This window comes from Sinocyclocheilus grahami, unplaced genomic scaffold, assembly GCF_001515645.1.
Source record: "Sinocyclocheilus grahami isolate Dianchi unplaced genomic scaffold, SAMN03320097.WGS_v1.1 scaffold419.1, whole genome shotgun sequence".
Lineage (NCBI taxonomy): Eukaryota > Metazoa > Chordata > Actinopteri > Cypriniformes > Cyprinidae > Sinocyclocheilus > Sinocyclocheilus grahami.
The window spans coordinates 167,916-192,717 of record NW_015505598.1 but is presented as its reverse complement, the minus strand read 5'-3'; the positions used below and the strand labels follow the sequence as shown (position 1 = coordinate 192,717).

General features: G+C 40.3%; 2 protein-coding genes across 2 annotated transcripts in view; both read right to left on the bottom strand.

The window, feature by feature from the left end:
• Window positions 1-9,888: 9,888 nt before the first annotated feature.
• On the bottom strand, window positions 9,889-11,693 carry LOC107551250 (tyrosine-protein kinase receptor UFO-like). Its single transcript, XM_016232788.1, has 2 exons — window positions 11,562-11,693; window positions 9,889-10,658 (listed from the first exon to the last, which is right to left on the bottom strand). The coding sequence occupies exons 1-2, from the start codon at window positions 11,678-11,680 to the stop codon at window positions 10,211-10,213; spliced, it is 567 nt and encodes a 188-aa protein (XP_016088274.1). The 5' UTR covers window positions 11,681-11,693; the 3' UTR covers window positions 9,889-10,210.
• Window positions 11,694-15,721: 4,028 nt separating this feature from the next.
• Window positions 15,722-24,802, bottom strand: part of LOC107551275 (tyrosine-protein kinase receptor UFO-like) — a 42,110-nt gene continuing 33,029 nt past the window's right edge. Inside the window, exons 13-20 of the mRNA XM_016232813.1 lie at window positions 20,353-20,448; window positions 20,197-20,274; window positions 20,017-20,109; window positions 19,256-19,377; window positions 18,124-18,233; window positions 17,857-18,016; window positions 17,395-17,531; window positions 15,722-16,491 (exon numbers count right to left, since the gene is read on the bottom strand). Of these exons, the coding sequence (XP_016088299.1) occupies window positions 16,044-16,491; window positions 17,395-17,531; window positions 17,857-18,016; window positions 18,124-18,233; window positions 19,256-19,377; window positions 20,017-20,109; window positions 20,197-20,274; window positions 20,353-20,448 (1,244 nt within the window). The 3' untranslated portion in view covers window positions 15,722-16,043. The remainder of the gene's footprint in view (window positions 16,492-17,394; window positions 17,532-17,856; window positions 18,017-18,123; window positions 18,234-19,255; window positions 19,378-20,016; window positions 20,110-20,196; window positions 20,275-20,352; window positions 20,449-24,802) is intronic.

Below are 24,802 nucleotides of genomic sequence, written 5' to 3'. Positions count from 1 at the left end.
GATAGTTTATTAACAGAGGCAGTGGGCAGAGGGTGAAAGGCAGATGGCAGGAAAGTCGTGAGAATAAGAGTGAGTTGGAGGTTTCTTAGCTCTGGGTAATAGGAGTCTGCTCTGTTGCAGGAGTCCGGGGAATGGACAGGGTCAACGAGGGACAGGATCGCTGAAATGTAGGAGACATTGGAGGTAAGTAGAGACAACAGGTAAATAACAGGAAAGAGTCTTGTTAGCTTGCCGTAGCAACCGGTAGATCGGACGGTGAGTGACTGGAAGGAGTGTGCTTTTGAAGGTGGCTTGATTGGAGACGGCAGGTGCAGGTGATCTAGAGTGAATGGTGATCGTGACTATGAACAGGTGTGAGCCGGGGAGGATTCTGGGGTATGGAGTCCGGAGCTGGTGACTGATGACAGAGACTCCCTGACATTACCTCCGTCCCACGCTATAACACACCAGGGAGGTGGGGTGGGCGCCCTGGAGGCTGGTCCAAGACGGAGACACGGGAGGCCTCCAGGGCAGATCAGCAGTGCAGGGAGCTCAGGAGGACATGGCAGTGCAGGGAACTCGGCAGGCCATGGCGGTGCAGGGAGCTCAGGAGGCCATGGCGGTGCAGGGAGCTCGGGAGGCCATGGCGGTGCAGGGAGCTCAGGAGGCCATGGCGGTGCAGGGAGCCCGGGGATCCATGGCGGAGCAGGCAGTTCAGGAGGCCAAGGCAGAGTAGGGAGCACGGGGAGCCATTGCGGATCAAAGAGTTCAGGAAGCCATGGCGGAACTGCCTCGGAGGCCACGGCCCCAGCCCCCGCCCCAGCCGCTACGGCTCGAGCCTTACTACCCCCAAAAAATACTTGGGGATGCTTACGGGCTCCAAGGCCCTCTCAGGGCCAAAATTGGGGACTGGAGCCCTCCTTGGGCTTAACTGGGAATCAGGAACCCTCCCTGGGCTGAACTCAGGGGCAGGAGCTCTCACTGGGCTTAACTCGGGGGCAGGAGCTTTCACTGGGCTTAACTCAGGGGCAGGAGCCCTCACTGGACTGAACTCGGGGGTAGGAGCCCTCACTGGTCTGAACTCGGGGACAGGAGCCCTCTGTGGGCTATACTTGGGAACAGGAGCCCTCACTGGGCTGAACTCGGGGAATGGAGCCCTCCGTGGGCTATACTTGGGAACAGGAGCCCTCCGTGGGCTATACTCAGAAACTGGAGCCCTCCGTTGGCTATACTCGGGAACTGGAGCCCTCCGTGGGCTATATTCGGGAACAGGAGCCCTCCGTGGGCTATACTCGGGAACTGGAGCCCTCCGTGGGCTATATTCGGGAACAGGAGCCCTCCGTGGGCTATACTCGGGAACTGGAGCCCTCCGTGGTCTATACTCGGGAACTGGAGCTCTCCGTGGGCTATACTCTGGAACTGGAGCTCTCCGTGGGCTATACTCAGAAACTGTGAAGTGCTTACGAGGAGCTGGCACTGGGCGGTGCTCTGGAGGAGCAGGCACAGCAAGGCACTTTCCAGGTGCTGGGACTGGAGCCAACTCAGGGGCTGGAGCCGACACTGGAGCGAGCTCTGGGGCAGGGATGAGGATGAAAAACAGTCCATTTCTCCTCATCCTCCTCTTACAGCTAGAGGTGAATTGGGTGGCCGGCGGGCTTTCCACAGGGATGATTGGCGGGCTTGCCACAGGAATGCCATAGTTAATCGGTTTCTCCTTTTATCTTCCACATGTCCAGCCAAGCTAAACAAGCGCTTAATTTCAACACTTGTACATGGAGTGGAGAGATAAGCTTGGGCAAGTTAAGCAAGTGCAGGGAAACAATCTTTGTTGATCCTCCAGTAGGTCAAAGCATTTTTGCCTCTGCTGCTGGGCAACTCGGAGAGGTAGCTCTGAACTTGCACAGATGAGGGGCTGGCCAGCAACTGCTCCATCTCAGCATTTTCCTTCAGTATTTCATAATGTATTGAAAGTAGTAGACTACATGGCTTTTTGGCTGGAGGTACTTCTGTGGCAGGACCAGGTACTGGAGAAGCTTCTCCAACAGGTTCATTGGGGGCCTAATCTGGTCTGGTCTTCCCCTCCAGAATAGCCAAAAGTACTTGTTTCACTTGGTCTTTACCATCTGCTGAAAAGTAGCGATTCTTGTACCTTTTGCATAAACAGACAAATAGACAATTGCTCACATGAAACTCATATATGTTATATTATATATTATCAAAATGTTAACAAAATGCTGATTATTATTATTGGCAATTGATTAATAATAATACAAATAAAAATCACCATCATTATCATCATGAAACTTTATGTAACAACTGTCTATTGAAGCTACCTGGGATCAATAATGGTGTCTAAAGTATATAGTGGCTCCTTTTCAATGTTGCCGAACCTTCTCTGAGCCGCCTCCAGCAGTGTCGTTTTTGCAGTGCCCACTCCACGATCTGCATCTGTCTTTTTCTCCAAAAGCCGTTTAAGAACGGTGATGGCTGGAATGACGTCTGTGGCTGTTGCTATCGAGAAGCTAATTTCCTTTGTGGGTTCCTCGAAAAACTCGAGCATTCTCAGGACGTTCTCAATAAGTCCCCACTGATGTGCACTGAGTGTGGCCGGCAGCTCGTGCTCCGCTGCGTATGCCCCCAAAGTGTGTCTCTGTTCAACCAGCGATTGCAGCAAATAATAGGTGCTGTTCCATCTGGTCGGAACATCTTGCTGCAGTCTTTTACTGGGCTGACCCAACTGTGCCTGAATGTCATGAAGACGTGAATAAAAGAGGGTTGAGTGTTTAAAATGTCCGACGATCTTCCTGGCAATTGCGAGCACATCCGGGATGCTTCGCTGTGACACGACCAGCTGTAATGTATGTGTCATGCATGGCAAACTTGCCAGGTTGGCCTCGTCAAGTGCTTTGCTTATATTTCGTACATTATCTCAAAGCACGACGCGAACCCTGTTATTACTCAAACTCCACTGCTGCAACATTTTGTCAAATGTTGCCACTAAGTTGGCAGCAGTATGGGACCCCTTAATTTCTTGACGGTGTAGAAGTAATTGTTGTCGCTGAAAATCTTCGTCAACCCACTGAGCAGTCAGGCTCACCATTGACAAGGTGACAAAGCTAACGTTACATGTCCAAATATCAAGAGTGAAACTTATGGCTGCTTCAGGATTGGCTTGTAACAGGCTTTGTGTGTGTTCTGACACAAGGTTAAATAACTGGGGTAAGGGTAAGGCAACGTTGGAAAAGTACCGCCGGCTCGGTATAATGTATTTTGGGCTGAGGTAATTTATCAAGTTTCTAAAACCTCTGTCCTCGACTATGGAGAACGGCTGGACATCAAGTGCCATGAATTCCATAATTTTTCTTGTAATTGCTTTGGACTTTTCACTGCTCATCCCAATAAAGGAACTTTGGCTTGGACTCGGAGGCTGCTGACTTGTGGCTGCCGAACTTTGGCTTGGACTCGGAGCGCTAGCTTTAGCCACTTTCCCCTTTTCAAACTGGGTATATTCAGCTGAGGGATGGTGTTTTAAGTGTCTTATTAGGTTTGTTGTTCCGAACGTTTTCGTGGTTGTTCCCCCACGTTGTATTTTGGCCTTACAAATGTTACAAACTGCAATCTTTGTGTCATCTTCACTCACAGAAAATAACTTCCACACCAACGACATGTTTACATGCGACTGTGAGTGGGCTGTGATGTCATTGCCTGTGCCGCTGGCAATAAAAGGATCGGCTCAGAATTGGCAAGATGTGAGACTGACCAGCCGGTCACCGATCTGGGCCGGTCATGTGAAAAATCGGCCGATTCCGATCACTGGCCGGTCAGTCGGTGCATCTCTAGTATTTAAGTATTAACTATTAACGCAACTATTCACGCAAACATAATCTGTCATGTCTTAAGGACATAACTTAAGTGTGAATGTTTGGGGAACTGTTGGGTAAAACATCTGATGTGTAACATTATATTAGATCCGTGCAGTACAGTAGGACTTACTATATAGGCCATCTGTCTCATTAATGTTAACAGTAAAAGAAAAGATTGCTGCTCTTGGTTGAACTGCTTTTGTAGTTTTAATAATCAATTGATTTGTAATGTACACACTGAAGTGACTTTTACATTTGATTATTTGTTTTTCTTACTTGAATGCTTTTGTTTAGATGTAAAATGAAAAAAAGTAATGCACTAGGCCTATTTGTCTTTTTCTTATATTTGTTCAACTGTTGTTTTTTGCTATTTTTTTCATCTGTTCTTATTTTTAATAACAAAGATTAAATAAAATTAAAAAAATATTTTGTGATTATTAATATAGTAATTAATATTAAGAAAAGAAGTGGAGGAAACAATGCAATGTTGCTGGGTGATTTTGCTTTGGATCCTTCAGAAAACTTCAATTTGATTTTTCTCAGAACTGACTTTGCTGACTTCGTCGACTTCAAACGGGTGTAGCTCAGTCATTTTCATCTGACTTCAACAAATCATATATCATTTTGAAGGTCTTTTAATGAAGAATGTGAAAATAAAAATAACTCATTTTTGAAAATTAGCTCATTGTGACTAATTTTGCCAGCACAGGTCACATATAATGTAATAATATATAAATAATATATAATTGTAAATAATATATAATGATATATACTTAGAATAATTGTGTAAGTAGTACAACAATACAAACCCAAAAGCGGCAAAAAATTAGTTTTTCCATGAGTTCACTATGTTAGTGATTATAATGTTACCTAGATTGTTTGGTAGCTTGTTTAATACCGTAGCTTGTTGGATAGTAAGTCACCCAATACAACAAACATGGTGATAAGCCTGTGTGTGAACTGATATTAGGCTAATATTGTAGATCTACCATTGTGTTGGGTTTTGCTCAATATGATGTTAAGTGGCAGATCAGTGGGTTTGCAGCAGTTGAATATCTAAGTAAGAGACTTCTCTGTCCCAGACAAAACCAAAAGTACTATGTGGAGGATACAAGATAATTTAATAATTATAATATGACGGTGTGGTGAACCTATGATCCTAACTCATATTTAAATAACAATCGCTTTGTGGTGTTGGCCAGATAAAGTGACAGATGATAACTTCATAATGAGACAGATAAAAAAAATCCACAACAGTTAGGTCAAAGAAAAAGAGTACAATCCACACAGGTTCCTGGGGTATTTAAATCGATCGCCAATGCCGAAACCTGGAGTGCCATTTTGTCACGTGTATTTACATGGCACTTTATTCAATATAATGCTTAAAAACAATCGGCAGTAATAAACATGTAAAACAGTGTCAGTGTCTCATTTCATCAGAACATCTATGGTTTTATGATGAGAAATTCTATCCAGCTCTGCTTGACCTCATAATATTTAAAGTGAGTCATATTTAATCTGAAATTCTCAAAATCTGAATGAAACATGAGCACAGGCATGATCAGACAGTATTGCTCATAAGGCATACAACAGACACGAGTGCATTTGCAAGTCTTATTTACTGTCGACACATTATAGACTTAAATTTACATTTACATTTAGTCATTTAGCAGACGCTTTTATCCAAAGTGACTTACACATGAGGACAATGGAAGCAATCAAAATCAACAAAAGAGCAATGATATGCAAGTGCTATAACAAGTCTCAGTTAGCTTAACGCAGTACACATAGCAAGGTTTAAAAAAAATTATATAATAAATAAAAAGAAAACAGATAGAATAGAAAAAGAATAGAGCAAGCTAGTGCTAGAGGCCTTTTTTTGCTTTTGTTAATTATAATAAATAAAAAGAAAACAAATAGATAGAATACAAAAATATTACAAAAGCTAGTGTTATTTTTATTTTGTTTTAAGAAAGCAAGCAGTAAATGTTCAAGTCTAAAAGGGGCATGTTTTTTTTTAAAGAATATAATTAGAATAGGGAGTGCTAGAGTTAGAGGGTCAAATAAAGGTGGAAGAGATGTGTTTTTAGCCGTTTCTTGAAGATGGTTAAGGACTCAGCTGCTGGGATTGAGTTGAGCAGGTCACTCCACCAGGAGGGAACAGTTAATGTAAAAGTCTGTGAAAGTGATTTTGTGCTTCTTTGGGATGAACAATAAAACGTCATTCACTTGCAGAACGCACGCTTCTAGAAGCACATAAGTCTGAAGTAATGAATTTAGGTAAATGGGTGCAGAGCCAGTGGTGGTTTTGTAGGCAAACATTAATGCCTTGAATTTAATGCGAGCAGCTACTGGTAGCCAGTGCAGATTGATGAACGGAGGTGTGATGTGCGTTCTTTTTGGCTCATTAAAAATTAATCTTGCTGCCGCGTTCTGGATTAATTATAAATGTTTGATAGAATTAAATAAGGCATGGTTCTGTTTGAGATATTCTAAAGAAGTAGTTCTTCAAGTGATACATTTCAAATATATTAAGACATTAGTGGCTTTTTTATTTTATATATACATATAATATATAATAATAATATCTAATATTTCTTTAAAATTCTAATCTTTTCTGTTTTTCTATATTCATTAGGCCAGTTATTCATTTACTTTCCAAACTGTTTCCAAATTATTTAACCAAAGCAATGTATTTGCATTGCTTTGGTTAAGTTGTGATTAATGTCAGTGAGTCGTTTCACTCAAGATCAAGTCCAAATTTAGTCTCTTTTTTTAATGTAACATTTAACTGCAATCTCAACAAATCACATAAAAACCATCAATTGTGCAGGTAGTATTTATTTTAAAACAAAGCATATCAAAATCACAATAATGACACTGATGTTAGCTAGACAACATTAGACATATAAACCTAAAGCTAAGCACTTGTGCACCGTAAACTGAGCCATTTTAAGGCAAAATACTGGCTTTCAAATGCACTTTGAAGTGTGCTTCTGTCTATGAATTCATATTTTGATAAAAAATAATATTTGTACTTCTGTCAATAGAGTATACAAACCTTCGCTTTGAATGAATAGCTTTACTACACTGCACACCTGGATGAATTATAACGCTCTTCTCCATCATTTGATCATCACTTGCAGATTTACTGTCAGGCAAAAGAATATGTAATATTACATATAGAAGATGCTGTTTTTTTGCACTGAAATATCACATGCAAAAGTGGTGCAGTTGAATTTGTCTGGTACAACTGAGGTCAGCTGAGACACTTCAAATCCACAAATTTAAACACACAGTGTTTCTCATCATGAAAGACAGTGATTGAAAGACAGTGCTGAATATGTGAGCATGCAAATATCCACACAAGGTGACTGAAGGTGACTGACACAACATTTTGTAGGGCGGCTGTCATGTTAATTTTGGTCGTCAATCTTTCATGTGTGCAGAGAGCAGAAATGTCCATCACAGATGAATCCAACTGAGCACTGGTACACATAAACATCGTTTATATAGTAAATCATTTGTCATCCAATCTTTAATGTATCTAAAGCATTGTGGTTCATTAAAATTGAATATAGTTACATCTGTCATATATTTATGTACCTCAGCCAATCTTAGTACCACATCACGCTATATTGGAAGAAATGATTTTAACAAATGACCATATTTAGAATGCTAAAATATTTGTAAAAAATTGTAAAATAACAATCAACTAAAATGTCATCTGTATTTGAACTTATTTTGAAACAGCCTTTTTAATATTATCATAACATGATAATATTATGGTAAATATACATTATTACATTGTCTAAAAAAATCCATGTCAGGTAAAAAATAAAATGCATAAACAAAGAAATACAAACAATACAATGACAAAAATGATTAGTGCAAAATATAAAATGTACCAAAAAAAAAAACATTAAGAAACAAGAAAAAATACTGTGCTTGAGTCTGGGGCAGGGCCTCCGATGAGCAAAGACCTGTTGTATGTGTAGCCTTACACAGCTTAGTCTAGTCTATGGCCCTTTCTACTCCTCGAAACCTTAAAAGAAACCACAAAATTAGTCTCAAATCAATTAGTTAAAAAACCTGCTGATTCAGAAAACCTCAGAAACAGAGTTATAACAACTGTACGCATTCACCTGGAGGTTAGCTAGAGTGTGTCTCTAGGTCACACACATGAACAAATTACATGATCACTGAGGATTTGGTTTGACATGTTAGACCTAACACAGAATACTATCGTCATCCTCCATGTGTTTCTTTGGAAAAAGACGCTGGTCAGGAGACTTGAGAGAGAAAAATGTCTCAGAGAACAGAAACAGATTCAGACTTTGACCAGTTCTGTCCCATTCTAGAGACTGGCAGTGTTAAGCTAGTTTGCGGCATTCCCTTAATCTGACCTTTGTGTCATTGGTCATTGTAAATCCAAGCATCTCCTGAGTTGATGATGAGCATATTGTGTGAATATCAGCAGAAAGCTAACTTTACTTTGAACTTAGACTTTACAGAAAAGGGGCTTTTACCAGTCAGATTCCAGCCGACTGATATGAGTCTCATAAGACTGCAGGAGGTGTGCTGACTCTCTGGACTATTTTTGGAACAAGGGTTTTAACCTGGAGTAAAAGCATGCAATATGATATCTGATTTGTTGCCCTCCTCTGCAAACACACTCTTAAAAATGAGGTTCTTTATGGGCATTCATGGTTCCATTAAGAACCTTTAAAATCAGTGGAATCTTTCCATTGAACAAAAGGGTCTTTATAGAGGAAAAAGGTTCTTCAGATTATTAAAAATCTTCACTCTAAAATGAGAGAACTGATCACTAACCTTTCAGTGATCAGTTATATATATTTTCCACTTTGAGAAACACAAAATTGTTCTTCAATTGAACCTTTGTTTTAAAGAGTGTGCAGTAGTTGTTAGGGCAATGCCATGCGTTTACTAGTGTATTCTTGGTGCTTGCTTTCTGGCCCAGTCTTTAAAAAAAGCCCACACCCATGTCTCTTACCTTTTATAAACTAAATGTCTTTAAAAAGTAATACACCTCCTAAACAAGCAGTACTAACGCCGGGAACACACTGCACGATTTTCAAAGTCAATCTAGTACCGTCTAGTTGCTGTTGTGTGCTCACTACACGACAGAGCGTCACACATTACACAACCTTTCCAGTGACAACTCTGGTCTACCAACTACATTTCACAACCAAACACTCGCAAGAAGTGACACAGGAAATAACCTAAAACCATGTGTGAGACTGGCTTTCTTCCTGTTAGAAACTGTAGTCCACAAGAAGCTTGCATTACAAGTTGTCTTTATGCTGGTTTGCAGTAAAACAGAAAGTAAAAAGAGAGAATGGATGCTTGCAGAGGTCATGTGTGTTCTTTTGCAGGTCTAGGACTCCTCTCCTGAACTTTCCCTTGCCCTGTATCTTGCTCCCTGATTGGTTGTAGGTAATCGCCGATGTCATTTCCAGTCAAAACACATTTCACACTGCAGGACGAAGGACGCTATGCAATTTCAGGCATTTGTCAGCGATTCCATAAAACTGTTAGTGAGTGAATATCAGGGTTAAAATTGAGCAGTGTGAACCCCTCATTAGTATGATCAACAGTAAGCAAACACCACTAAATACACTTCAATATATCTGCAATATAGCTTGGTGCTGCACACATCATTTATCAATATGGACAGACAAATGTGACCCTGGACCACAAAACCATAAGGGTCCATTCTTTTTAAAATTGAGATTCATACATCATCCGAAAGCTGAATAAATAAGCTCCCCATTGATGTATGGTTTGTTAGGAGAGGACAATATTTGGCTGAGATACAACTATTTGAAAATCTGGAATCTGAGGGTACAAAAAAATCTAAATATTGAGAAAATTACCTTGTTGTTCAAATTAAGTTCTTAGCAAAGCATATCACTAATCAAACATTAAGGTTTGATATTTTTACGGTAGGAAATTTACTAAATATCTTAATGGAACATGATCTTTACTTAATATTCTGAATAAAAGAAAAATTGATAATTTTGACCCTAAACACATGCTAATTATGACTGCTTTTGTGGTCAGGGGTCACATAATTACTTTTTGCTGGAAAATTAGTACATTGTTTCTGGTCATGACAGACTTTAAGGCAAAAATGACGATTGACTTGAGTTCTCATGACCCACACTGAACATAAAAGGCAATTTGGAATGAAAAGGAAACATTTGTCTGAAAAGCATAAACAAAGACATAATTGACTGAATGTCTGGCGGAGTGTGTGGCGTGTCTGTGCAAAATGACGGGGCAGGAGCAACAGCTCAGCTCTCCACGAGAGGCAGTCTAGGTCTCTTTCAGCCATGTCAACGTCATCACTGCCACAGCACTCTCTTCTTCTCATCTCTGTCCTCCGGGGATGACCCTTCAGAGGGTGGCACTGGGGTGGAGCAGGACGAGGGCTGGAGCAGCGAGGTGGGAACGAGCCCTGTCAGAGTCAGACTCTCCATGGAGTCGGCGTTGAGGAGGCGCTGGTTCTCATGCTGGGGGCAGATCACGTAGCGGTTGGGGTGGTGCACTTCTACGGTGGCCACTGAGCCTGAACCCTTCAGGGCCCCGAGAGCACATGGGACCCCCATTATGGGATCACGGCCCCCCACGGCCCCCAGCTCTCCGGAGGTCTCCTCCATATTAACATAGAGTATCTCATCTGGGTCTTGGCTCGGAAGATCTTCCAGGACCTTCTCGAGTTCGCAGCGCAAGATCTCGAAGCTCGGCCTGTCCTTCGGGCTCAACAGCCAGCAGGAAAACATCAGGGAATAGCTGTGAAAAAAGAGAGACGCACAGATGGCCAGAATGTTAAAACATTGCTTGTCTCATGATTGTTTGTGATGTTTGAACATGAAACATATTTGAGAGCCAGTGTGAGAGGACAATTTTCACAAAAAACAACTTGTATTTCACTCTTTTCCTCACACAATGCTCTGGTTTGACTGTAATACAGCACACGAGTAGGGCTGGAAATCCAGAGCCAATTCTTATCCAGTACCGTTTTCAGGCTTTTACAGTTTTTTTCAACTGTTTACACACAAAATCTTTACTTGTCACACAATTTCTGAAACCTGACACTCAAACACCAGGGGCCTCATTTGTAAAATATTGCACAGAAACCATCCTAAAATTAATCTTACGATCATCTCTCAAATATGCATAAGTGTGATTTGTAGAATGAACATACGCCCAGAAGCCCAGAAAACACACGTACGCCACTCTTTCAGATGTGAAATCCATGAATCGCAAATGATCTTGAGCTTGAGTGCAAATGAATGGTTTCTGCTCTCTGCCTTGTAAACAACTACCAATTAATGTCATTAACATGTAAAAGATCACCAGTCATCATCCAAATCCTTTCATTTATAACAGCGAGTTGCAAGAACAGCTTACATTTCCAAAAACCTGCAGTACTCGAACAAGAAAAAGAGCATACGTCTGCATATGCACATATACACTGTATATACAGTATGTATGACTGATTAATTTTACACCGGTATGCAACTGAACCGAATCAATACTCAACTGACTTGAGCTGTAGAATGACACTATTGGCTTGTTAGAGCTGCTTTACAGCTCTGGTTGAAAGTAGTGTTAACCAGAGGTTAAATACATGTTAATGCAGGTCTAAGCACAGTGTGAAAAGCCGAACAAGTTTTTGAAAGGCATACTTACATACTGTCCAGGCAGTCTGGAGGCTGTTTCAGACGGTTGCCCTGCCTCAGATAATCATAGATTTCACTGTTTTCCACTCCAGGGTACGGTGTCTGACCTCGAGTCGCGATCTCCCACATTGTCACTCCAAATGACCACTGCAGGACAGACAAAGTGCTAGAGTTAGAGGGTCAAATAAAGGTGGAAGAGATGTGTTTTTAGCCGTTTCTTGAAGATGGTTAAGGACTCAGCTGCTGGGATTGAGTTGAGCAGGTCACTCCACCAGGAGGGAACAGTTAATGTAAAAGTCTGTGAAAGTGATTTTGTGCTTCTTTGGGATGAACAATAAAACGTCATTCACTTGCAGAACGCACGCTTCTAGAAGAACATAAGTCTGAAGTAATGAATTTAGGTAAATGGGTGCAGAGCCAGTGGTGGTTTTGTAGGCAAACATTAATGCCTTGAATTTAATGCGAGCAGCTACTGGTAGCCAGTGCAGATTGATGAACGGAGGTGTGATGTGCGTTCTTTTTGGCTCATTAAAAATTAATCTTGCTGCCGCGTTCTGGATTAATTATAAATGTTTGATAGAATTAAATAAGGCATGGTTCTGTTTGAGATATTCTAAAGAAGTAGTTCTTCAAGTGATACATTTCAAATATATTAAGACATTAGTGGCTTTTTTATTTTATATATACATATAATATATAATAATAATATCTAATATTTCTTTAAAATTCTAATCTTTTCTGTTTTTCTATATTCATTAGGCCAGTTATTCATTTACTTTCCAAACTGTTTCCAAATTATTTAACCAAAGCAATGTATTTGCATTGCTTTGGTTAAGTTGTGATTAATGTCAGTGAGTCGTTTCACTCAAGATCAAGTCCAAATTTAGTCTCTTTTTTTAATGTAACATTTAACTGCAATCTCAACAAATCACATAAAAACCATCAATTGTGCAGGTAGTATTTATTTTAAAACAAAGCATATCAAAATCACAATAATGACACTGATGTTAGCTAGACAACATTAGACATATAAACCTAAAGCTAAGCACTTGTGCACCGTAAACTGAGCCATTTTAAGGCAAAATACTGGCTTTCAAATGCACTTTGAAGTGTGCTTCTGTCTATGAATTCATATTTTGATAAAAAATAATATTTGTACTTCTGTCAATAGAGTATACAAACCTTCGCTTTGAATGAATAGCTTTACTACACTGCACACCTGGATGAATTATAACGCTCTTCTCCATCATTTGATCATCACTTGCAGATTTACTGTCAGGCAAAAGAATATGTAATATTACATATAGAAGATGCTGTTTTTTTGCACTGAAATATCACATGCAAAAGTGGTGCAGTTGAATTTGTCTGGTACAACTGAGGTCAGCTGAGACACTTCAAATCCACAAATTTAAACACACAGTGTTTCTCATCATGAAAGACAGTGATTGAAAGACAGTGCTGAATATGTGAGCATGCAAATATCCACACAAGGTGACTGAAGGTGACTGACACAACATTTTGTAGGGCGGCTGTCATGTTAATTTTGGTCGTCAATCTTTCATGTGTGCAGAGAGCAGAAATGTCCATCACAGATGAATCCAACTGAGCACTGGTACACATAAACATCGTTTATATAGTAAATCATTTGTCATCCAATCTTTAATGTATCTAAAGCATTGTGGTTCATTAAAATTGAATATAGTTACATCTGTCATATATTTATGTACCTCAGCCAATCTTAGTACCACATCACGCTATATTGGAAGAAATGATTTTAACAAATGACCATATTTAGAATGCTAAAATATTTGTAAAAAATTGTAAAATAACAATCAACTAAAATGTCATCTGTATTTGAACTTATTTTGAAACAGCCTTTTTAATATTATCATAACATGATAATATTATGGTAAATATACATTATTACATTGTCTAAAAAAATCCATGTCAGGTAAAAAATAAAATGCATAAACAAAGAAATACAAACAATACAATGACAAAAATGATTAGTGCAAAATATAAAATGTACCAAAAAAAAAAACATTAAGAAACAAGAAAAAATACTGTGCTTGAGTCTGGGGCAGGGCCTCCGATGAGCAAAGACCTGTTGTATGTGTAGCCTTACACAGCTTAGTCTAGTCTATGGCCCTTTCTACTCCTCGAAACCTTAAAAGAAACCACAAAATTAGTCTCAAATCAATTAGTTAAAAAACCTGCTGATTCAGAAAACCTCAGAAACAGAGTTATAACAACTGTACGCATTCACCTGGAGGTTAGCTAGAGTGTGTCTCTAGGTCACACACATGAACAAATTACATGATCACTGAGGATTTGGTTTGACATGTTAGACCTAACACAGAATACTATCGTCATCCTCCATGTGTTTCTTTGGAAAAAGACGCTGGTCAGGAGACTTGAGAGAGAAAAATGTCTCAGAGAACAGAAACAGATTCAGACTTTGACCAGTTCTGTCCCATTCTAGAGACTGGCAGTGTTAAGCTAGTTTGCGGCATTCCCTTAATCTGACCTTTGTGTCATTGGTCATTGTAAATCCAAGCATCTCCTGAGTTGATGATGAATATATTGTGTGATTAATATCAGCAGAAAGCTAACTTTACTTTGAACTTAGACTTTACAGAAAAGGGGCTTTTACCAGTCAGATTCCAGCCGACTGATATGAGTCTCATAAGACTGCAGGAGGTGTGCTGACTCTCTGGACTATTTTTGGAACAAGGGTTTTAACCTGGAGTAAAAGCATGCAATATGATATCTGATTTGTTGCCCTCCTCTGCAAACACACTCTTAAAAATGAGGTTCTTTATGGGCATTCATGGTTCCATTAAGAACCTTTAAAATCAGTGGAATCTTTCCATTGAACAAAAGGGTCTTTATAGAGGAAAAAGGTTCTTCAGATTATTAAAAATCTTCACTCTAAAATGAGAGAACTGATCACTAACCTTTCAGTGATCAGTTATATATATTTTCCACTTTGAGAAACACAAAATTGTTCTTCAATTGAACCTTTGTTTTAAAGAGTGTGCAGTAGTTGTTAGGGCAATGCCATGCGTTTACTAGTGTATTCTTGGTGCTTGCTTTCTGGCCCAGTCTTTAAAAAAAGCCCACACCCATGTCTCTTACCTTTTATAAACTAAATGTCTTTAAAAAGTAATACACCTCCTAAACAAGCAGTACTAACGCCGGGAACACACTGCACGATTTTCAAAGTCAATCTAGTACCGTCTAGTTGCTGTTGTGTGCTCACTACACGACAGAGCGTCACACATTACACAACCTTTCCAGTGACAACTCTGGTCTACCAACTACATTTCACAACCAAACACTCGCAAGAAGTGACACAGGAAATAACCTAAAACCATGTGTGAGACTGGCTTTCTTCCTGTTAGAAACTGTAGTCCACAAGAAGCTTGCATTACAAGTTGTCTTTATGCTGGTTTGCAGTAAAACAGAAAGTAAAAAGAGAGAATGGATGCTTGCAGAGGTCATGTGTGTTCTTTTGCAGGTCTAGGACTCCTCTCCTGAACTTTCCCTTGCCCTGTATCTTGCTCCCTGATTGGTTGTAGGTAATCGCCGATGTCATTTCCAGTCAAAACACATTTCACACTGCAGGACGAAGGACGCTATGCAATTTCAGGCATTTGTCAGCGATTCCATAAAACTGTTAGTGAGTGAATATCAGGGTTAAAATTGAGCAGTGTGAACCCCTCATTAGTATGATCAACAGTAAGCAAACACCACTAAATACACTTCAATATATCTGCAATATAGCTTGGTGCTGCACACATCATTTATCAATATGGACAGACAAATGTGACCCTGGACCACAAAACCATAAGGGTCCATTCTTTTTAAAATTGAGATTCATACATCATCCGAAAGCTGAATAAATAAGCTCCCCATTGATGTATGGTTTGTTAGGAGAGGACAATATTTGGCTGAGATACAACTATTTGAAAATCTGGAATCTGAGGGTACAAAAAAATCTAAATATTGAGAAAATTACCTTGTTGTTCAAATTAAGTTCTTAGCAAAGCATATCACTAATCAAACATTAAGGTTTGATATTTTTACGGTAGGAAATTTACTAAATATCTTAATGGAACATGATCTTTACTTAATATTCTGAATAAAAGAAAAATTGATAATTTTGACCCTAAACACATGCTAATTATGACTGCTTTTGTGGTCAGGGGTCACATAATTACTTTTTGCTGGAAAATTAGTACATTGTTTCTGGTCATGACAGACTTTAAGGCAAAAATGACGATTGACTTGAGTTCTCATGACCCACACTGAACATAAAAGGCAATTTGGAATGAAAAGGAAACATTTGTCTGAAAAGCATAAACAAAGACATAATTGACTGAATGTCTGGCGGAGTGTGTGGCGTGTCTGTGCAAAATGACGGGGCAGGAGCAACAGCTCAGCTCTCCACGAGAGGCAGTCTAGGTCTCTTTCAGCCATGTCAACGTCATCACTGCCACAGCACTCTCTTCTTCTCATCTCTGTCCTCCGGGGATGACCCTTCAGAGGGTGGCACTGGGGTGGAGCAGGACGAGGGCTGGAGCAGCGAGGTGGGAACGAGCCCTGTCAGAGTCAGACTCTCCATGGAGTCGGCGTTGAGGAGGCGCTGGTTCTCATGCTGGGGGCAGATCACGTAGCGGTTGGGGTGGTGCACTTCTACGGTGGCCACTGAGCCTGAACCCTTCAGGGCCCCGAGAGCACATGGGACCCCCATTATGGGATCACGGCCCCCCACGGCCCCCAGCTCTCCGGAGGTCTCCTCCATATTAACATAGAGTATCTCATCTGGGTCTTGGCTCGGAAGATCTTCCAGGACCTTCTCGAGTTCGCAGCGCAAGATCTCGAAGCTCGGCCTGTCCTTCGGGCTCAACAGCCAGCAGGAAAACATCAGGGAATAGCTGTGAAAAAAGAGAGACGCACAGATGGCCAGAATGTTAAAACATTGCTTGTCTCATGATTGTTTGTGATGTTTGAACATGAAACATATTTGAGAGCCAGTGTGAGAGGACAATTTTCACAAAAAACAACTTGTATTTCACTCTTTTCCTCACACAATGCTCTGGTTTGACTGTAATACAGCACACGAGTAGGGCTGGAAATCCAGAGCCAATTCTTATCCAGTACCGTTTTCAGGCTTTTACAGTTTTTTTCAACTGTTTACACACAAAATCTTTACTTGTCACACAATTTCTGAAACCTGACACTCAAACACCAGGGGCCTCATTTGTAAAATATTGCACAGAAACCATCCTAAAATTAATCTTACGATCATCTCTCAAATATGCATAAGTGTGATTTGTAGAATGAACATACGCCCAGAAGCCCAGAAAACACACGTACGCCACTCTTTCAGATGTGAAATCCATGAATCGCAAATGATCTTGAGCTTGAGTGCAAATGAATGGTTTCTGCTCTCTGCCTTGTAAACAACTACCAATTAATGTCATTAACATGTAAAAGATCACCAGTCATCATCCAAATCCTTTCATTTATAACAGCGAGTTGCAAGAACAGCTTACATTTCCAAAAACCTGCAGTACTCGAACAAGAAAAAGAGCATACGTCTGCATATGCACATATACACTGTATATACAGTATGTATGACTGATTAATTTTACACCGGTATGCAACTGAACCGAATCAATACTCAACTGACTTGAGCTGTAGAATGACACTATTGGCTTGTTAGAGCTGCTTTACAGCTCTGGTTGAAAGTAGTGTTAACCAGAGGTTAAATACATGTTAATGCAGGTCTAAGCACAGTGTGAAAAGCCGAACAAGTTTTTGAAAGGCATACTTACATACTGTCCAGGCAGTCTGGAGGCTGTTTCAGACGGTTGCCCTGCCTCAGATAATCATAGATTTCACTGTTTTCCACTCCAGGGTACGGTGTCTGACCTCGAGTCGCGATCTCCCACATTGTCACTCCAAATGACCACTGCAGGACAGACAAACGCACCTTCATGAACAGTATGAATTCTGAGAGAGAACAGTAGATGCAAAACAACAGTCAATATCGTTTCAGAGGTGTAGTAAGTTATTACATTTTGGTATCTTTGGAATAATGTGCACCGATGCATAATTCTCCATAAGACCAGGAACATGTATTAATGTCAGTTATGAATCTCTCTGTACACTGTAAATTGTTTTTAATGCTCTAGTGTGAACAAGGATCAGAAACGCGTCTGCAGCTACGCTTGTTCAAGCTCTGGAATGCTCTGAATCGGTTCTTCATTGTGTTTATCAAATCGAGGACGTCTTACCACGTCACTCTTAGTGGTGTACACTCTGTCCGCCAGACTCTCGATGGCGATCCACTTGACAGGCATCTTAGAGATGCGCCCTTGTCTGTAGTAGTCTCCATTATAGATCTTCTTAGACAAGCCAAAGTCCGCCACACATACATTCATGTTCTCATTTAACCTGGTTATCAAACACAACACACAAATCAGTATATTATATGTAGATTTCTGTAGTAAGTAGCAGCGTGCGAAGCATATTAGAAGTGTTTGTTTCCCATCAGCACTCACATGCAGTTTCGAGCTGCCAGGTCTCTGTGGATGAATTTTTTCCCGCTCAGGTACTCCATTCCTCTGGCGATATCCGTCATGAACTTCACCAGCATCTGAGAGGGCAGATACTACACGAAGCAGACAGAGAGATTCTAGATATTTAAAACATCAATGAATTTAGTCATCAAACAGCTGTACAAAGCAAATGCATCTTTCAAAGTAAGTAGCATTTGTCAGAGGACGTTTTTTTTCTGGCTTTGACAAGTAGGTGGTGCCAGAGACTTTACCATATTCTGCTCTGGCCACAGACATGCGTCCACTGACAATAACATAAATCATAGACCAGTGGGCTTTAAAACCACTTCTGCAGTACAACACGTTCCTGAGAGAATGCACTGTGTTTGTTGAGAAAGTGCCTGACGTCTGAGCTTTAGAGGAACTTCATTTATGATTACAAAGGAGTTTCACAATGCTGACCATGAGGATGTGCAACTAACCACAAAACAAACCGGTCATCAATTAGATCTTGACAGAGTCATTCACTGTGATTGCATCATGGCCTTGCTTTCCTTCACAGTGTTCACATTAATCAGGGATGGTATAATGTTTGTAAAAAAGACATCTTTTAGAGAGTAATGCTGGTGCCAGATAGGACAATCTGTGTCTGTATGAGCCATTGTTTCAAATTTGTGCACTTTATAATTCTATTTTATTTTTAGATTTAGATTTTTGTTTTGTTTTGTTTTGAGATAAATGTTGCATTATTTAAACGAATTGTTCACCCAAAACCAAAATGTACTCACATTCATGTGGTTCCAACATATTTATTTAGTTAGTTGGTTAGTATAAATATTTTTAGATTGCTTTCATTTTATGAAAAAGAGCAGCATGACCATGAACATCTTTTCTGAAAGAAAGTCACACAGGTTTGTAACGACATGAGCAAATTACTACAGGCCTTTCATTTCTGGGTGAACTGTTGTTTTAAAATTGAACTGACACTCTTTTAGCATTAATCAATACTGAAACACTTTTCTGATATATGTCCTAATGCAATTTGCCATATATCCTTTTTATTTGCCCTCTTAGTGCCTTTCTATCCGCTCCAGATCTCTCTTTCTCTTATTTCTCTCCCCAGTGTTTCACTCACCACAGGTGCATCTCCGAGTCTGGAGTACAGCAGGTAGCTGTGGAGGTCGCCGTGCTTCATGTAGGGCAGAATGACCACAGGAGACGGATAGCCTTCACTCTCCACCGTCTGCAGACACACACCTGTCACACAACACACAAACCATCACTCTCATCCTGCCTGAACCTACCAAAACCAAACTGACACTGTTTCCTAAGAAGTATTCCGGTCTTATTGTGCAGGATTCACTAGTGTACTTTTTTTTTTTAATCTATAAAAATGTACAGTGATCACTTTCTAGACCTCTGTAATGGTAGGGAAAAATAATATCAACCATTCAGTTTTTCACATTTTCTGAACACAGTGTCAGTAGTGCAAGTCTAATTGCTCAGTAAAGAAGATATTTCTTACTGAATATTCTATTTTACTCTGAAAATATAATCATGCTGATGTTTGTTTTGATTCTGAGCTCATTCAAGTCTGCCACAACTTCTTTTGTGTCCTTATTTCTGTAATTAAAACAGTCTCAGCTACTGAATACGATGTAGCTGAATAATTCTATGTGTAAGTATTAACATACTGTCTTCATGTGTTTTCAGAGCAACTAAGCTGAACTAATCTGACCTATAAAATGCTGAAGATAGCTGACTGCCAATGGGACCATGTGACCAGCCTCCTGTTACTGTATTTGGGAAGATGGAGGAGAAGTCCATGTTACTGTAAGTAAAACTTTCTTGTAGCTTTTTTTTCCCCCAGGAGACTGAAAGAGTGATCACTCTTACCTAGAAGCCGCATGACGTTCTGATGATCGAACTCCTTCATGCACGCCGCCTCTCTCAGGAAATCTTCCATTTCAGTGCGAGTGCAGATAGCGACTGACCAAAACACAATAGAGCATGAGGTTAGTCTGATGAAAATTATTGCAGGTGTTTTCAGAGACGCTGCAGTCGCTATTGACTCACTTTTCATGGTCTTCACTGCCACTTTGAGCACAGAGTCCTCCTGAGTGAGCGAACCCTCCATGACCGAGCCGAACTCACCTGCACACACACACACAACCCATTACAATCCGATCGTCCAGACAGTACAGCACACAGATCCCTGTGGCAGTCACTCACCTTCCCCGAGTGTTTTCCCCAGCGTTAGCTTGTGTCTGTCCACCATCACATCCTGTAGATTTTGCTTGAGCTCATCGCTGATCCCCAGAGAGTTTACTGAGAAAAGAACGAGCCATCTGAGAGATGAGCATCAGATTTCAGAGCCGTGAAGTGAAAAAAACAATGTATTCTTTAGAAAGAAATCTGGTTTTGGCATTGATATAATGCTGTTTCCTCTCTGTACTGTAATATGATCATCAAGTGACACAATCAACCAAAGTCAGCTGAGAGTTAAAGGTGATATCTGTCGATGCTGAATACACAATGATTTTTGTTTACACTCGCTTTATTTCAAGAACCTGCTTATCATGTTACGTACATGAAATCTAAACATTTTTGAAGAGACAATTGTGTTTTATTTCTATTCAGATGACAAAATCAGAGGCACTTTGAAAATAAATAAAAGTCAAATTTCTTTTATGAGAATGAATTTCACTCACAGAAAATTTCCATGTGAAAAAAGACTTTTGCTTAATAATATTCTAATAATAATAGCAAACAAAATAATAATGAGACAATATTTTGGTGGTCTGAGTTCTTAAAAACTTGATAACCCTAACTTGATATACATGTGCATAAAATGAACCCTATTAACAATAAAATGAGCCAAAGGCAGAAGAACAGGAGCGCGAAAATCAAGCCTCACCCTTGAGTTTTCCTAATTCAAGATTCAGTTTCATTCTGAAACACATGACAACATGGAAGTAGTACATTTGTTTATGAGTTTTGTTAATATATTGTTCATATAATCTCAAGTGTGATGAAAGTGAACCGATTTGGCCTAATTATAGCCTAAATAGAAACTCTGCATACGCTTGCACCTGTTAATTGTTTATATTTTATATTAGTTCATGTTGCTTTTGTGCAATATATGAATAACAATTTATTTGTTTTCGATATTTTTTGTTTAGATATTTCTGTTTTGCGGGAGTCCCGTGAATCATTTTATTCTACCGCATCCCCCACACACACGAGTGTCTCTCACTCTGTTGCGTCGGGTCTCGCGGGAGCAGATCTCTAATCCACTGGCACTTGACTCCACAGTGCGTGAGCTACATCCTTTTTACAATCTAGATTATAAATCACTGCATTCTGTCAGCAATGTAACGCGGCAGTAACGTATAGAGACCTCGGCTTGTAACTATACTCTAATTACTATTTTGAAAATTATAACGCGTTAAATTACTCCGTTACTAAAAAAGTAATCAAATTACAGTAATGCATTACTAAGTAATGCGTTACTGCCCAACACTGCTCCTGAAGCATGATTTTAAAATTGTTGCAAGATTGTTTTGCCCTTCAAATGAACCTAGATGGGAATCGAGAGAGTAGGGATAGATAGAGAGAGAGTGAGTGCAAAAAAACTGAAAAAAAAGGATTGTAATGGAGCTTATCCAGATGACATAAAGCCTCCACCCTTTACTACTGCTCAAAACCAAGCTCACGCTATCATGACTGTCCTCCATCTCACAACACATGATGTCAGGCTTCGCTGGAATTTTCTGGATCAGAAACCGAATGCAATGCAGACCTTGAGACGTTGCAGAAATTCAGTTTTGATTCAGTGATTCAGCTCACGACAGCAGTGAGACATGCATGAGTGTTACAGTAAAGATTTGTATCCACTGAAGTTCAGCATAAAACACGACTCCTTTCCTCTGAACTCTCAGGTCACGGGGGAGATAATGTATCAAAGATTGGAAAAAACAAAACAAATCAAATGCACTTGGATGGATGTCTATTCCTGATGTCAGAGGTGTAAAGTATTGGAGTGAATGTACTTAGTTACTGTACTTGAGTATCTTTTCGGGTACTTTGTAGTTGTACTGAGTATCAAAGATATTAGCAACTTTTACTCTTTACTTCACTACATTTCTGAACGAGAATCTGTACTCTTTACTCCACTACATTTGAAATGAGTGTTGCAGTTACACATTACATTTTGCATGGACCTAGCTTTTTCTGCAGCAGTTTATTTCTGCAACAAAAGACGTGATACTGCCTATGACAGGTCACTGAAAGTACTGCGTTTTGCCCTTACTCACCCAAACTTGTCAACAAGGCTACTTTATGGGAATGCGAGTTCCTTAGCAAGTATTTGTGAATCAGAGGTGTTTTATGTATGAGATGAGGACATGACTGCAGCCGGCAATGAGGCCCAAACCAGCACATCCACTGCTAGAAGGCTTCAGCTTTTTAATTTTACTTAACATATTTTATTTATCCATTATACTGAAGAGACGTTGTCTGTTTGCCAGTCATTCTGTTCTTTGTTCCCTTTGGGTTTTGGTTTATTGTTTGTTCTAGTTTTCCATGAAATACCAGCACATAGATCCTTGCCTCTGCCTGTTTTCCGCAGTTTCTCCACAACGCTACAGTTTATCACTGGCATGTCTCTGTGACTAATGCATCTTTGAGCCTATATTTAGTATAAGTAAAATACTTAAGTACTGTTAAAATCAGATACTCTAAGACTTTTACTCGAGTTGTTTTGGAATTGGTGACTTGTAACGTGTAGTGGAGTAATTTTCACTGTAAGGTATCTGTACTTTTACTCAAGTATGTTTTTTAGGTACTCTTTACACCTCTGCCTGATGTTAACTCTTTCCCCGCCATTGATGAGTTATCTCGTCTTTTAGAAGACAACACTTCCCCGCCCAAAGACGAGATTTTACGGCTTTTCGTGTTTTCACTGTTATACACTTGGGGGCGCTATTACACATCTTCTGAACGAGGACAAAACCTCCCGAACAAAAACACACATGAACAGGACGGAGAAACGAGCGACCTCTTTTGTAAACAGATGCTTATGATAAATAATGCGATCATCAGCAATAGACAGCATATAAATGAAGACTGTAATGCTATGGACTAAAATGTTGATCCAGGACGTGGTATATATCTGTGCAAGCATTGGACGTGTTGATGGAAGTGACTTACTGGATTTATGCTTTGATAATCGTACTGAATATTATCAAGATTGTGGTTTTTGATAAAAATGTGATTTTCTCACCTGTTTGCTCAAAATTATACATTTTTATGAAACCTACCTATATTCAAGTGTTGATAAAAAAAGAATGCTTTAAGCTAGAATAAAACAGATTTTTTTGTTTAAAAGTAGAGGCTCTGATCTTTATTTATATGGTGTATTGCATATTCAAATATTCATACAGCAAAATATACTGTAGGCCATCAAATTTTAGTCAAAATCATCGGCGGTGACTGGCAACTTTTTTCTAAAATGCTGGCGGGGAAGGAGTTAAAGGAATATTTCAGGTTCAGAGCAAGTTAAGCTCAACTGCATTAATGGCATAATGTTTATTATGACAAAAATTTATTTTTAATTGTGAGGTTATATTGAGGCACTTATAATGGATGTAAATGAGAAAAACAAAACAAACAAAAACATATGCATTAAAATACTCACAGTTTTTGTTAACATGATTTTAGTATGTGATTTTCTGTTTCTATAAGGCATTGCTGTCTTCTGTAGAGTCGCTTTACAGCTGAATAACATCTTGCAGCATCGACACTGTTATTGAACTGAACTGAATCAACAATGAACCGACTAAAGATGAATAACAAGATTGCTGCCTATTGCCTACAGCTGATCGATTAACCTCACACTGTCATTGATCTGAACTGACTTGAGCTGAATAATTATGTGACGAGTGGGGCGGGGCCGACAGCTGTGGGAACGGAGTGAGGCTGGTGGAGTAAATGATAATGAGCGACACCTGCGCCACACACCGGTCTCGAGTCCCACGGAGGAGCTCCAGAAGGATAAAAGGAGGAGAAACGACAGTGAATGGCCAAGAGAGGACCAGGCATGGATTATTTGTTGTTTTGTTTGTGCGCGGCAGTCGTCCGTGAGGGGCTGTCGCGCTATTTTAAGTTTTGTGTTTATTTTATTATTAAAATTATGTTTAAATGTTCGCCTGTTCTTCCCGACCTACGTGTTACATTGGTGCCGAAACCCGGGAGGAAGGAGGGACGCGCTGTCAGAGAGCCCTCGCTGCTGAGGGGGATCGCGGTGCTGAGGAGATCAGGCAGCAGGAAGGAGCGGAGACCGCCGGTGGCTGCTCGAGGCGGTGGAAGATGAGGTGGGACGGAGGGCTCGCTGCCATGCTCCTGGGTCGAGGAGGGGTGGCTGCCATCCAAGAGGGAGCGGAGGAGCCAGCGTCATCCACCAAAGATATCCAGTACCATTGCATGGCACCGCGAGTGAGAGCCTCTCAGCTGGCTGAGGACCAAGCAGCAGTGTGCCTGGGAACCGGACCGAGATTTTTTTTTTTTCCCCTCTCTCCCCTCTCTCGTCTCTGTCTCTCCCCATCCTTCCGTCTCCTTTTCTCTTGTCTCGTCTGTCCTTACCCCCAGGTGCTGCGGCCGCCATGACGGGGCCCCCGGGGGG

Bases quoted from the DNA above. Each gene is read 5' to 3' on its own strand.
- LOC107551250 (XM_016232788.1), bottom strand. From the start codon at position 11,680: ATGTGGGAGATCGCGACTCGAGGTCAGACACCGTACCCTGGAGTGGAA. The intron at 10,659-11,561 runs GTAAGTATGCCT...CTTTTTTCACAG, and splicing joins CCAGACTGCCTGGACAGTAT to CTATTCCCTGATGTTTTCCT.